Below are 13,833 nucleotides of genomic sequence, written 5' to 3' on the forward strand. Positions count from 1 at the left end.
AGACTTCACCAAGAACAGTGCCCGGGAAGCATTCCTACCCGTGTACTACTTCAATTTATCTTTTAAATTAAAAAATATCCTAAAGATTGCTTAGCATATTATAAATGTAAATACTTGTTAAAAACCTGGTTGAATCATATATCATTTCATCATTTTCAGCACAATTGTACTGTATTTTATCACAATGCATTGAAACATAACCTTTTCAGTGATCTAAAGAGACATATAAATACTTGGATCTCAGAAGGCATACTATCTACCCAATGTATTTTTGGAATTCAAAATATACTATTTCTTATTATTTAATAAATCAGTCCATAAATTATCAGGTTTAATCTCTTATTCAGTAGGAATTTCGAAGGAAAGAACATATACAGTTTTGTATCTTTCCACTCTCTGGCTTGGCACAAAGGTGTTTCAACCTAGACAACAGAGTGGAAGTAGCACTAGGCTAGAAGTCAGAAAACACAGGTTTTAGCTGGGTAATTGCACACGTCACTTAAACTATCTTGAGGCTTCAGAGTACTCATTAGTAATGTTCTTTTCCATAGATGACCTTTATGTTTCTTTTCAAAGGCTCTCATATTAAGAAACACTTAACAGGGCGGGCCACAGTGGCTCAGCAGGCAAGAATGCTTGCCTGCCATGCCCGAGGACCCGGGTTTGATTCCCGGTGCCTGCCCATGTGAAAAAAAAAGAAAAGAAAAGAAACACTTAACAAGAGGGTTTGCCAAAGTTTGTCATATTAATAATGAATACATATCTTCGTTTTCCCATATTTTTGGGTCAAAAGAAATGGGGTCCTAAGTGACACATTTTGTTCATTCATGAAAACTTGCCAGGAACTCAAAGTCTTTGATGAATGTCCATTCTATCAAACACAATCCTTCCCTCTGTTCTAAAAACAGCAATTCCCCATATCCTGCCTTGTTTTATTTTCTCCTTAGTACTTATCACTGAATATTTTACTTAATTGTTTGTTGTCTACTTCCCCCCACTGGAATCTAAACTTCTCAAAGACTGAGATTTTTATTTCTTTAATTCACTTCTATATCTCTGGCCTCCGGAACAGGTGCTGATAAGTAGGAGATGATTAAAAATTATTTTATGAATAGATGTATCAACATAATTTAAGATCCTTCATTAGTTGCCACTCCCCACACTATAACTTATATATTTCTACTAATTCATCTTCTCCAACATGCAACTTTCTGAATCTTATCCTTCTACACAAGTCTTATTCATTCCTACCTGTGTCATTTTAGGATAGGCCAGCTTATCACACAATTTATTCAATTAAAAACATATTAGTCTGTTTGGTTTGATTGGTTGCTATCCAATTTTGAAGAGTTCTTTTATATTGAGTTAATAGAGCAGGGAGCAAGTGATGTTCACTTCTAAGGAGATGATAATGACATCATTTTAGAGTTGCTTTTTGGAACAGATGCTGTTTCCTAAACAGTGATAAACAAAATTCCAGTTCCATGAGGCCTGGATATTTGGGACTTAAAATGGTTTACTATATATACCCTTACTTCTCTGTGTTTTCTGTAAACCTCCTTAACCATCTCTACCCCCAAGGTGATCTGAGCATACTTTTTCGCATTCAGAAAAGGCCTAATTAAACTATCATTTTTAGCTTCAAGGTTACATTACTAACTATTGCAACTAAGTAGTTAGTTGAGACTAAGCCCTCAAAGACAGAAAGCCTGATATCAAACCATGCCAAACCCCAGGCCCATCTGTGCCTTCCATGCAGGGTTTGGGAATACTTAATGCCTCCATTCCAGCATTTCCCAAATTGTATTCAGAGGGTCTCTTGAGTCCTAGGAGATAGTAACTAGAGTTCTACAAAATGAGATCTCCAGTGACAAGGTAAGTTTGGGAATGTCATGTCCTGTATCTCCAACTGGGGGAATGCAGAGTGCATATTGAGAATATTTGTGTTTATAAATATTTAACTTTATTAAACTCAGAGTTTCCCAACCTAATTTGACCATGGAACCTTTAGTCACAGAACATCATTTTCAACTCAAAGAACATTACTGCTCCCAAGAAAACCATTTGGCAAAAGCTTTTTTTTACTTTCATCTCATATCCAAATGAATAACAAATGGCTGTGAGAAAGGGATATATGAATTTATCTCTCTGCCACCAGTTCTTGGGGATCAATAAAGTTAAGAGAACATAGCTTTGTGGATGCCAGAAGATGTGATTTAACCCTAGCTCTGTTATGTAACTAACCAGATATTGTTGGATAAATCACTTTATGTTTGAGCCTCAATCTCCTCTCCTATGAAGGAGACACACTTTAGGATACCCATACTCCATTCTTTGAAACTGCCAGCCAGTTTCAAAACCTTGGAAAGGCAGCTTCATGCCCAATAATGACCTCACTCCATTTATACTAATCAGACCAGGTCAGATACATGACAAGGCTGAGTCACTCATATACCCTCTCTTGAGAATTTTAACTGAGCAATAATACATCTGGGCGCTTGAGCTGGAAACTTATGTAAAGTTGGGGCTAGAATCTGTACCAGAGAAAGCCAAATGCACAGGGCAGAAACCAAAAGCCTTGTAAGGAAGCCTATTTACAAAGAGGAATACAGGGTGGAGATTCAGAGAGAAGCAGAGAAGAGGGGATGTGAGAGAAAAAAAAAACAGGAGAAAGGACATGAATTTATTTTCCAGTTCCTGAAGTCCTAACTGAATTTCATGTAATTAGATTTTAAAAGATTTCCCTCTATTCCTTCAATAAAACATCCTTTCTCCTTAAACTAGTTTGAGTGGGTTTCTGTTACATGCAACTGCAGAGTATTAACCAGAACAATCTGTGAGTCACTTAGCCAGGACAAATATTACTTACCTATTTCATGGGGCTTTTAAGAGAAGCAACTAAGAGACCTCAAGTGACAGTAGTTTGTAAGCCGTGAGCTTCTATTTAAATGTAAGACACTATCAACAGTAGCAATAGCAGCTCAGGATTGTGTTTCAGTGAGAGAATAGGGACAAGGCAAGGGGAGCATAGAGACAGCCCCACAGACAACTCTCTCTTTATAGCTTCTCTGAACCCTTTCTGCTCCATTTAGGACTATCTTCCTTGTGCTGTCACTTTTTTAGAACCTCCTCTGGCCTTATTACACTGGATCTGTGTGTCAACTACTTGTTCTTTCATGTTTTTAAAAAAAGAAATGTAGCATTAACAAGGATCTTATTTTAAAAGTATTTTTCTGGCTGGATTTTTGGGTCTAGGTTTTCAAAGTCCTTTCTCAGATGATTAGTGCCTTCCAGTCTGGAGAGAGAAGTATCTGATCCCTTAGACAAGAAACTAAAGGTGCCCTAGGGGCCCTAAAAACTCAACAAAGTATTTTTGAATAAACAAATTGGAAACAAATTAAGTCTGATATATTTATAGGAGCCTGAGTGGTAAGATAATACCCAGGGAAGTCCTAAGGAGTCATATAAAATGTAGGAAGATATAGATCTATAATATTATAAATTAACAGTAAATGAAATTTAAGACTGCTTATTTGAAACAAGATTGATTGGCTTATTTTCTGAACATGCAACTTAAAAATGGCCATTAATGATATAAGGTTATACTGTAAACTTATTTTTACATTATATCCTAATTTATACTCCAGGGCAAGAGAGAAGTGGGTATGGTGCGTTTCTGGGGAGGCTTCCCATGCGCCTTCTGTGGGAGGAAGCCTCTCTTCTACTCTAACTCCAAAGGGAAAGATTCTTCCCGAAACACTATATGGCTTAACGTATATTTGTAAATAATGCTCTAGAGGGAACTAGGTGGCACTTGACATTCTTCTTGCCATTAAAGCTTGTCTGCAAAATTAAGAGCTACAACTAAAATTAAATAAAAAAAACAAACCTGGATATATAAGGTGTCTGTGCATTGAAATAACTCTCTTTGTCTGTATGAAATGTGATGTAAATATTGGTGGCAATAAGTAGGTGGCTTTAAAAAAGTAGTTAGCTTCCATTGTGAGCTAGATAAAAGTCACTTTAGGCATCTCTAAGTTATTGCTGGTCCACTTTGCACTATATTTAGCTTCCATAATGCCTTCAATGTGACATTTGCTAAGACAACATGCCTGCCATTCATTGCTAAAGCTGCATTTTTGCTCCTTCATGGAAACACATGGCCCAGGTAGCACTGAGATGCCACGAGCCGATATGAGACTGGTGGATCAATTGCATAGCAATTTGAGAATTCAAGCCTTTCATTTGTTTTCACCGCAAAGTATTCTCCATATAAGAAAACAATGGGTCTAACTTACCTGACTCTTTCCTTGTCCTGGTATCTTAAAAAAAAAATGTCCATAATGACAGGGTACAAATGAAATTACATTATTAAACAACTTTATGTTTAAAGTTATGAAGAAGAATGGGAGACAGTCAGAGTGCTGCCTGCACCACGTCCTCCTCAGTTCTGGTGCCAGCAGCACTAGTCCTGGTGGCTTCTTCGGGTGCATGTAGGAGGACTGGTAGCTGGCTAGTATGGCCAAAGTCCAGGTATGTCTACGGTAGTGGGAGAAAGCAGAGGGTCCCTAAACAATATTCCCAGCAGACCCCCCTAAGCTCCACCCAACCCCAGGCAGAACTAGTATCCTTAGTACATTGCACAAGACCTGGTCATTTGGCTATCTGCTGGCTACCGGCTGTGAAGCTCTTACACGAAGAGATCTAGAGTATAGTTCCTGGCACATAGTAGGGCTCACTAAGTGCTTATTAAATGCAATCATCTGGAGAGTCTAATGAATAATAATATAAATGGTTATTGGAAGAGTGCCTGCTTTGCTCAGACTCTGTAGCCACCGTTAATACATGCGCTGGCTGTGCACCTGACACCTAGTCAAGACTCTTTCAGCCTGAGCACGACTGACTTTGGGGGGCCAGAGAACTGTCCTGGGGCTGTCTTGTGCACCGTGGGATGTTTAGCAGCATCCCTGGCTTCCACCCATTAGGTGCCAATAGCGCTCCTCCACCCTACCTAGCAAAATGTTCCCAGACATTGGCCCATGTCCCCTGGGAGGCAAAACTACCCCTAAATGAGAATTACCCATCTACTCTGTATGATTGTGACAGATGACAGGATTAGAAAGATTGAACTCTCTCTTCTCTTTTTCTGAATCAATATTTCTTAATCTACATTTTGAAGTTATTATATTCTCTTGATAATCTGCTTCCATCCAGTTTCCTCTGAATGTTGTTATATATTTTGGGGAGAACCTTTCCAGGTTACAAAGTTAGAAAGAACTATCTCCCTCTCAGAGGAGGGGAAATATGAAAGAAAAGAGAGACAGAAAGAAGTCCATATAGAAAATGGACTTGTAGTCAAGGAGGCTGTTTAGCAAAATGAGCTTGAGATGGTTTTGGGCCCAGGATAAACCAGAATCCCTAAGCTGAAACTGATGTGTCTGGGAGTCCAAAAATAACCTTTGTATCTTAAATGAAACTACCTTCACTTGTTTGCTATGTACTCTTGAAATCTCAACAGTAAAATTCCACTAACATCCTAAAGTATCCTTTTGACAAACAGATTTTTTTTTCTTCTCTTGGCTTTATTTTTATTTACTTCCTATTTATGTTAGCAGTATCAGGAAGATACCAGCCCAGGCTCCAAGAACAGGCTGTTTTGTTAACTCTTGCTCCATTCAAAAGCACAGTTAAGTGGTTTTCCTAACAAGAAATCAGTGGCCTTCTTAAACCTTTAAGCTAGAGTGATGATGCTGTGTGTCTATTCTTTCTTAAAATGAAAATAATCAGAATCTTTGAATTCTGACTTAAACCCAGCCAGTGGCTGCCTGCTTGAAAATGACAACCCATCCATGTCAAAGGGTGAGAAATAATTTATGACAAATATAGCCCCTGAAAAAATTCTAATTTCATTCATGTTGCTACAAGTATACCTTCATGCTTTAAAAAAAAAAAAATGTGGGCTGGTAGCTTTTTTTTTTTAACCTAACTTACAGTGTAAAGTTAAATGTGTGTCCTTACCTCTCCTCCAGTGCATGGAAAAGGATTGGAGTATCTAGAAGTGCAAACAGCTCCCTTCTTGACAACATCATCTTCCAGGCCAAATGTGGCTGAGCAGTTAGTTGCAAAGTACTTATAAGGCTTCCATGTTTTCCCGAAGTCCTGGGACCTGTCCAGGATCATGGCTGCAGGCCTGGGGGACTTGAACACCATAATTAGGTGAGTGAAATAGAATTCTGCTTCTAGGTCTAACTGGATCTTTTCTCTGTGAACATTCTCGGCAGACTGCCACCACGTGCGAGGAAATCTGAAGGATGAGTCTGCCATGGCAGCGGGCAGGTGAGCCAGGTGAGGTTGGGCAGCATTGCATTTGTCACATTTGGGCTGCTGACATGTCAGATGAGTGTCCTCACTATAGAAGCAGTACAGCTCAGTGGCGTTCTGACCACAGGTGGTATCTGCCCAGAGTTTTCTCCCCAGAGCCAAATTTCCCATCCGAGGGTTACAGGCTTTATCGCAGCGGGGACTCACTCCAGCTACTCCAGTCAGTCCTAGGGAAGGAAGAGCACCATTATTCAAAATCAGCCCATCTGGAAAGCTCCTTTTCTATCCTGTCCTACGTACACCTATGGCCAAAGAACTTGAGAGTGTCAACAAAGGGGTAGCTCCACCAAATTTTAACAGTTTTGCATTTTACACTGCATTTGTGTATGGAAATCTTTGCATGTATGTGTGTGCATGTGTCTGATTTTGTATTTAGATATAAAATTTAGGTAAGAGAAAATAAAATCCCTTTGGGTAAAGGGGGAGAGGAGGGAAAATATAAACACTGTGATAAAGACGATTGGTTTAAAACTTTTCTATTATTCTGCTTTATAAATATACTCTATATTTTAAATATACTGATTTGTCTTTTAAGTCATGACTTTAGCACCAAAACATTAGCAATATTTTTAAGATCACCTAACTTAGACTTTCAAATATAATTTGAATCCTTAGTATTATCTTGCATGTTTATCGGAGTGCGTTTAGAAAGAATATATAATCCTATCTTATTTCTCTTTTTAAGTCAATAAAGGGATAAATTTCCTAGGAAAAACAATATGAGATGTTTCATAAATATACAGCCCCTTGTTTAGGGAGGCAAAGCCAGAGGCAACTGGAGCATGAACACATAATATCCATTTCTAGTAATTGATAGAAATAACTAAGGAAACTAAACTGATAAATGGGAGAAAAACTTATTTTACATACTCTCTGTCTCCTGAGTGCTTCTACCACCTGTTTGCTTAACAGGAAAATGTTTAGTTTGGCAGCCACTAACAACACCTTTAAGCATTATCTGTTGAACTAAAACACCTTAAAGAAGCTCACTCTTCCACTCAAAGTCCAACAGACTTTGTTTCAATGTTACTTAAAATGATAAGCATTATTATGCTATCAAACAATATTATCATATTCCGACTACATATTACAATCCCTTACTTTGGGTTTGTCATTCTAATCATGATCACCTTAACAAAGTTGTCTCTTTTAAAGTTAAAGCAGAAAGGAAAAGAAAGAATAGGAAGTCAAACCCCAAATTCTGGCTACCTGAATGTTTCTGCTTCTTAAGAGGGGGCCACTCTGTCGTTATCACTGTGCTGCCGGAGTCCAGTGACAGCCCAGCCTAAAACAGACACTCCATCCTGACTGCCACTCGCTGCACACAGCCTGGCAGCCAAAACAAGGGGCTTCCTTAGGCACATTTTTAAAATGTCAGACTAAGGTGTGCATTATGTTTGGACTTTGTTTGCTACTATTCTGATTAGCTGGGGCAACAGTTGGTTGTGGCCAGGATCACAGAAACACACAGTGGGCTATGACTCACCTGAAAAGCATTTCAGAGAAAATCATATACTGCCCGTACAAGTATTTTTGACTTGAAATACTTCTGTGATATTTATTTATTTACAACCTCTTGATTGCTTGCATGTTTTTGCCATAGCATGGTTTGAAAAAGGAAAACGTTTAATAGAGTTCACTTTTGTGGTAGGGGGACATATGCCTAAGAGCATATAGGGATGCATAAATAGGAAGAGTTAAAGTAATACTTAGCCCTCTCATTGTCCCTTTGGGGAGAAATACTGAATAATTTTAAATTAAAGTTTAATTTTAACTAAATTGAAATTTTAAACTAATATTAAGTCCAGAAAAAATATATAAGCCAGATAAATAATCAGTGAAGATGACTAGAGAAGCGACCATCGAAGAATAGCACGGATGCTCTTCTCAGGCAGATCGGTTTGGGACACAGACTCTAAAGCTGGATTTTACTGTGTGCTGGAGGCTCTGAGCGGCCCCGGGGAGAGGCCAGGGAGGAGGTGGGGAAAGTGCGGTAATGCTCTCTACCCGCCAGTCCAGCGAGATACACAGGAGAGACAGGAATAGGGGCGCATTTTCTCTCTGCCTCTTACACCTAACTGGAAACCAGGTGGCCCGCGAGGGGGAGGAGGGGAGCAGAAGGGGCTACAGAATTCAGAAGCGGCGGGTTCGGAGCGGGTGGCCGGGGCTGCCGGAGAAAGCTGGGATGGGATGGAAATGGGAGGCAAAGGGCAGCCGACGACGCCTCTGTTTGGTTCCCGGGACAGGGCGCGGACCCGCCCCCGACCTCCCGCAGAGCCGCGAAGGGGGTACCAGTTCCTTTGGGGCCGCCAGCCTGCTGCCCGCACACGCTAGGGGGTCGGCCCGGGTCTCGCAGCGTTCCAGCCGCCCCCCCGCAGAGAGGGCGCTCCCCTGGCCTAGGTGACCCTACCTGGCTCCCCAGCGCCCGGCGTGAGGTCGGGGACGGCAGCGATTGCTCTCCACGAGAGCACTGCCGGGCCCACGCGCGCCCGGGGTCGCCGGGCCACCCCTCCCCATCATTCCCCAGGCCATGAAGTGCCGAGGGATGGCGAGCTTGGTCCTTTGTTCCCTCACAAAGTGGAAAGGCAGTTTTTTACAAGCCCAAATCAAGAAAGAAACCATGGTCCCTGGGTCTCGCCTGGGCACAGCCAAGATTTCGGTTTATCCGAGGGCATGTGCAGCTCAGGAAAAAAAAAAAAGCAATATTATTTTAAACTGCGGAGACCGGCGGAAAGGAGGCGAACATGGCCACTCATTTCACCCCGGGGAGCCGAGCTCTGCGCCCCCAGCCTGGACTCCCCTCACGCCAGGGTCCCGAGAAGGGGGCAGGAAAGGCACGAGGGAAAGGGGGTGGGGGCCCGGCAGCGTCACCACCCACCTGCGGCGACCGCCGAGCAGCCCCAGAGCAGCAGCAGCCGCGCGCAGCTCCCCATGGCCGGGCGCACCCGAGGAGCCGGGCCGGGCGCCTGTGGGATGCAAGCCCAGACCTCTCGGCTTTGGGACGAAGCGCCACAGTCGTCGGGAGGAAACCGGGTTCCTTATTTCCTCCTCCTCCTGGGGCGCGGGGCTCGGTCAGCGCGCGCCGGCGCCGGGGAACCACGCTCCGGGACCGCGCCGGGCGGCGGGGCGACCCTCGGGCACCGGCCTGGCGGGGCCCGGGCACCTCGGGGGCGGCGGGAGCCCCGGCACCATCGCCGGCCTGGCCGCGCGGCCCCGCGGAGCGAGCGGCCCAGTGAGTCGTCGGCCGCTGGCCCGCGGCTCGGCGCCCGCAGCAGCAGCTGAACTCCGCGAGACCTTTCACTTCCCAGCCGCCGCCGCCGCCGCCGCCTGCGCGCCCCCCTCGGCTCCTACCACCTCCTCCGGCTGCGGCGTCGCGCTCCCGTCCTTCTCCATGGGCAGCTCCATGGGATGCATTTTTATGGCCTCGACACCGCGGCGCTCCGGTGCCAGCCCTCCTCCCCTCGCACCTCCACCCCTTCCTCCCTCCCCCCACCCCCGCCCCCGCCCCGCGCTTGACAGCCCGGGCGCTGCGGTCGGCCAGGCCGGGTCGCGGCCACTGCCCCACGGGGAGGGGTCCCCAGCGCCCGCACGGTCTTCCCCAGCGCCCTCCCTGCCGGCCAGTCCCAACCGCCACGACCCCAGCGCCACCGGTCACCTCGACCTCCGGCTTCCCTCACGCGCCTCGCGCGGCGTTGGCCGTGCGTCTCCCCGCGTGGCCCCCCTGGTGCCTTCCAGCACCCACGGGCCTCCTCTGGGGAGCAATCTCCCACCTTCTCCCGGAACATTCCTGAGAGCAGTTGACGCCCTCCTGATCAGGTCAGGGCATGTCGAGGGGCTTAAAAAAACGCGGAACAGGCTAGTTTCTACTTGCCACATCCCCAGCCAAACAAGCCCACCCCTGTCCCCCCGCCGCCCTCCTCCGGGAGTCCCACGCCCCAGGACTGAAGCCCCCTACCTAGCCCGGGGTCATGGGCATACGAGAGGGCACTGTCTGCTAAGTGGCCCTGGCTGCTTCCTTGCCGCCTTTTAGGGGGGCGGGGGAAGCATCTCGCTTTAACAGTCACTGCCTGCGTTATTCGAGGGTGTCCCCTTTTTGGTGTTAAAGATATTCCCTAATTCAAACTCAAGGTGCTAAAACGAAAAGGGTCACAGGACTAGCTGTGGTGGGCAGTTGAAGAACTCTGTCTTAGAGGCAGGAGCACTTCCCAGCCCTCTCACTCTACAGGGTATGTTGTGCTGTGAAACAATAATGTTATGAAATAGCCTGTGGGGAGAAACTTAGTAGCAACCACAAGCAGCTAATTGTGGATAGGATTGCTCAAGGCTGCTGCTTATGGAAGGTGATTAAATTACACTTGAGTCTGGGTCTTTTGCAAGTTCCATGAAAATATAATTCTGTATATATGTCCAGGGAAACTGACAAAAGTTAAATAGAAAGCAATTTTTATTGCAGAGCTCATTCCTTGCCTCTGAATATTTTCCAGAAAATTAACTATTTTGCAGATAGCATTCAGTTGTGCGTGTGTCACAGATTAGTTACCGATCATGACAGTTCAGAGACTTTGGCCAAGTGTGCATATAATTTATGACTCAGGCCAACACTGGGAAGTGGCAGAAGGGTATGGGGCAGCAATTAGTATCACCTCATCCACTTTAAGAAACAAATCATTTGAATTTTCAGTTATTGGAAATATTGGGGTTTTCTTCAACTCTTAGAGATATGCCCCCAGTGGAGTCACTGAAACCCTCGTCAACTGATTCTTTTTACCAAATAAATTAAAGGAAATTACAAGCCAAATGCTGTTAGCTCCAATATTAACCTAATGGCCAAAGTAAATTTTAAACAAAGAAAGAAAATGAACCATTATTTATTAATGCAAGGGTGAAAAGGAATCAACATTCTAATCAATTTCATTTGCCTATATAGTCTAATTTAGTTATAAATTATATCTTCATATTAAAGAAGCTATCCAGGAAAAGCTTACCTATACAGGAAAATCTTGCCCAGTAATAAGTATATCATTGCCTATAGTTTTGTGCTTTTGAAAAGTTCAGTAATGGGTTCAAAATTTTTGTTTTTATTTTATGAATTATAGGAAGCTTAGCAAAAGTATGAAATTTCAAGAGCAATTTTTGAGGAGACACGTAATTGACAAATTCAATGTCAAATAATGCTGAGAACCTGTAATAAAGCTAAAAGGCCTTTAATAACTAAAATAGATGGTGAAAAAGTCCATGCACCAAACACCTTACTCACGGGAGAGCCCTTCAGGTCTTCACTTAGATTATTCATGCAATTTTAAAAAGTTTGGATATGATATTTTCCTAGACCACAACATGGGAGAAGTGAGTGTGGTGCTATTGAAGACAAAGAATGAGTTGATGCAATCTGGTTATAAGAAGGATGGGGATGCTATAACAAGTAGCCACAAGAACAAAAAATACCCCAGAGCAGTCTGGGATCATTCAATAAAGAAGCAAACTTCCAAAAGACTGTAAAAATATCACTTTATTATAGCTTAGTACAATAAATGAAGTTCCTAATGCATCATAAGATATTGGGAATCTGACCTCACACTCCATCCAGAATCTTCTCCTTCAGGTCTTTGATGGTCTTTCAGTGTCCTAAAAATCTTGATGATCAAAAGGCTGGAAAGCATCCCTTTCATTTCTGGTGTTGTTTGATTTAACCATGACATCTCTTTTCTTGAAATTTTACTAATGTTTATAATTTAGTTATCTGCAACTATACAGAATAAGTCCAACTACTCCTCTGACAGGTATTTGAATATTTTAATCCATTTTCATTGCTTTTCTTAATTCTTGTCTTCTACAAGAGTTTATTTAATCACACATATGACATGATTTCCAGATCTTCCACCATCTTAATCACCCTTTTCAGATACACTCCAGTTTATCAGTGTTGTTTTATAATGTGCATCTGCAACAAAATGAAACTGGCTGTTCCTTTTAGCTAGGCCTAAGTTTTTATTACTGTAACCTAGAAATGCATTAGCTGCTTTGTGATACCGGCTGATATTATGCTTCAAGTTGGCTAGAATCCCTTTTACTTCCATATATTGATATTCTAAAGAGTTACTAATAAAATGTTTAATCAGAAGAAAAAGTTTCCACTAGCACATAGCACATGTATTAATCTTCAAGAAATATTTGCTTAAAGAATAAACGAACAAATTCAAAGTGCTAAATTTGAAAAATTCTTAAAATAAAAAAACCACATTTACTCCTTCATAGAATAAGTTTCTGTTTTCTGAGGGAAAAAACCTACTTCTATGGAAAATTTAACTGTCCAACAATACTATACATATGTAGTATTACTATATATTTCCAAGGAAAGGAAGGACCTTGAAAATAGCAATATTTGTAGTATGCCCAAGTATCCTTCCTCCTTGAAACTATAAACATCATCTCATTTATCCTCACAGCACCAATGTGTGGGAGGGAATAGAAATAGTTGTACACATTTACAGAGAGAGAAAGTGATGTGAAAGGTGTAAGTGCTAAATTTAGATCATCCAACAAATACACTCTGGAGATGTGACCTGGGTTTCCAGTTCAAAAATCATTGGTTGCCCGTCAATTTTTCATGAATACAATCATGTGTCTCTTTGAACTGGAAGACTGTTGGGAGATGAAATGGCAAATTGTTTTGCTTGAAATGACCCTATATTTTGCTTTCTACCCAGTCTATGCCCTTTAAACGCCCTTTAAACACATCATCTTGGGAATTTCCTTGAGCTTTAATCTAAGCCTTCTGCCATTGGCATTGTTTTCTATTTCATGTGCTTCCTGGCTACAGCTACTCATTCCTAGGAAGGGAGTGAGAGCCTTTGAAAATACATGCGCTCCTCCAATAAGGTAACCAGTACTTGTCTTTTTTTAAAAAAAAATGCACGCATGCTCTCTCATGTTTAAATTAATTATATACAGCCCAGAAAGTTCAAACAAGAACAGTTCTGTTGTTTATTACAGAGATAGCAACTCTGGCAGTACTATATTGACACAAATTTTAAACACTTTTGCCTCCAAATGGCTCATAGCTAAAACTTTATATCTTGCTATTTTGGAATAGATTAAAAGATGCTCCAAGACAAATTACTTTTTTTTTTAAATGTAGGAAAATAAAGAAACAATTACCAAAGGCCTTGGCAAGAATAAAAGAACAGTAAATGGTATCTGGTGATTTCTTTTATTTATATCGTTTTATAGCAGGGTAGTGATTAAAAACATGGGTTTGGAGTCTGACTGCCCAGTTTGAATCCTGGCTCAGCTGTATTGACTATGGGTAAATTACTTATGCTCTGCCTCTGTGCCTCAGTTTCATCATCTGCCATAGACGGGGTATTAATAGTACCTAACTCATGAGATTATTATGAGTAGTAAATGAGCTAAGATTTATCAAGTGCTTAGAAGAGTGCAAGGAACATAGGA

The 13,833-nt window shown here is 42.4% G+C and overlaps 1 protein-coding gene across 5 annotated transcripts in view; it reads right to left on the reverse strand.

Moving 5' to 3' along the window:
- The window catches only part of NTN4 (netrin 4), a 115,870-nt gene extending 105,757 nt beyond the window's left edge, over window positions 1-10,113 (reverse strand). The window contains exons 1-2 of one of the 5 annotated variants that reach the window (XM_077111676.1): window positions 10,037-10,113; window positions 6,019-6,548 (exon numbers count right to left, since the gene is read on the reverse strand). In XM_077111676.1, coding sequence (XP_076967791.1) covers window positions 6,019-6,492 — 474 coding nt within the window. In that variant the 5' untranslated portion in view covers window positions 6,493-6,548; window positions 10,037-10,113. Of the gene's footprint in view, window positions 1-6,018; window positions 6,549-8,791; window positions 8,895-9,259; window positions 9,473-10,036 lie in introns of those variants that run through there. The other 4 variants (XM_077111678.1, XM_077111675.1, XM_077111674.1 and 1 more) reach the window with 4 other exon arrangements.
- Between the last annotated feature and the right edge of the window lie 3,720 nt (window positions 10,114-13,833).

The sequence above is a fragment of the Tamandua tetradactyla genome, chromosome 7 (assembly GCF_023851605.1).
Source record: "Tamandua tetradactyla isolate mTamTet1 chromosome 7, mTamTet1.pri, whole genome shotgun sequence".
NCBI classification, from domain to species: Eukaryota; Metazoa; Chordata; class Mammalia; order Pilosa; family Myrmecophagidae; genus Tamandua; species Tamandua tetradactyla.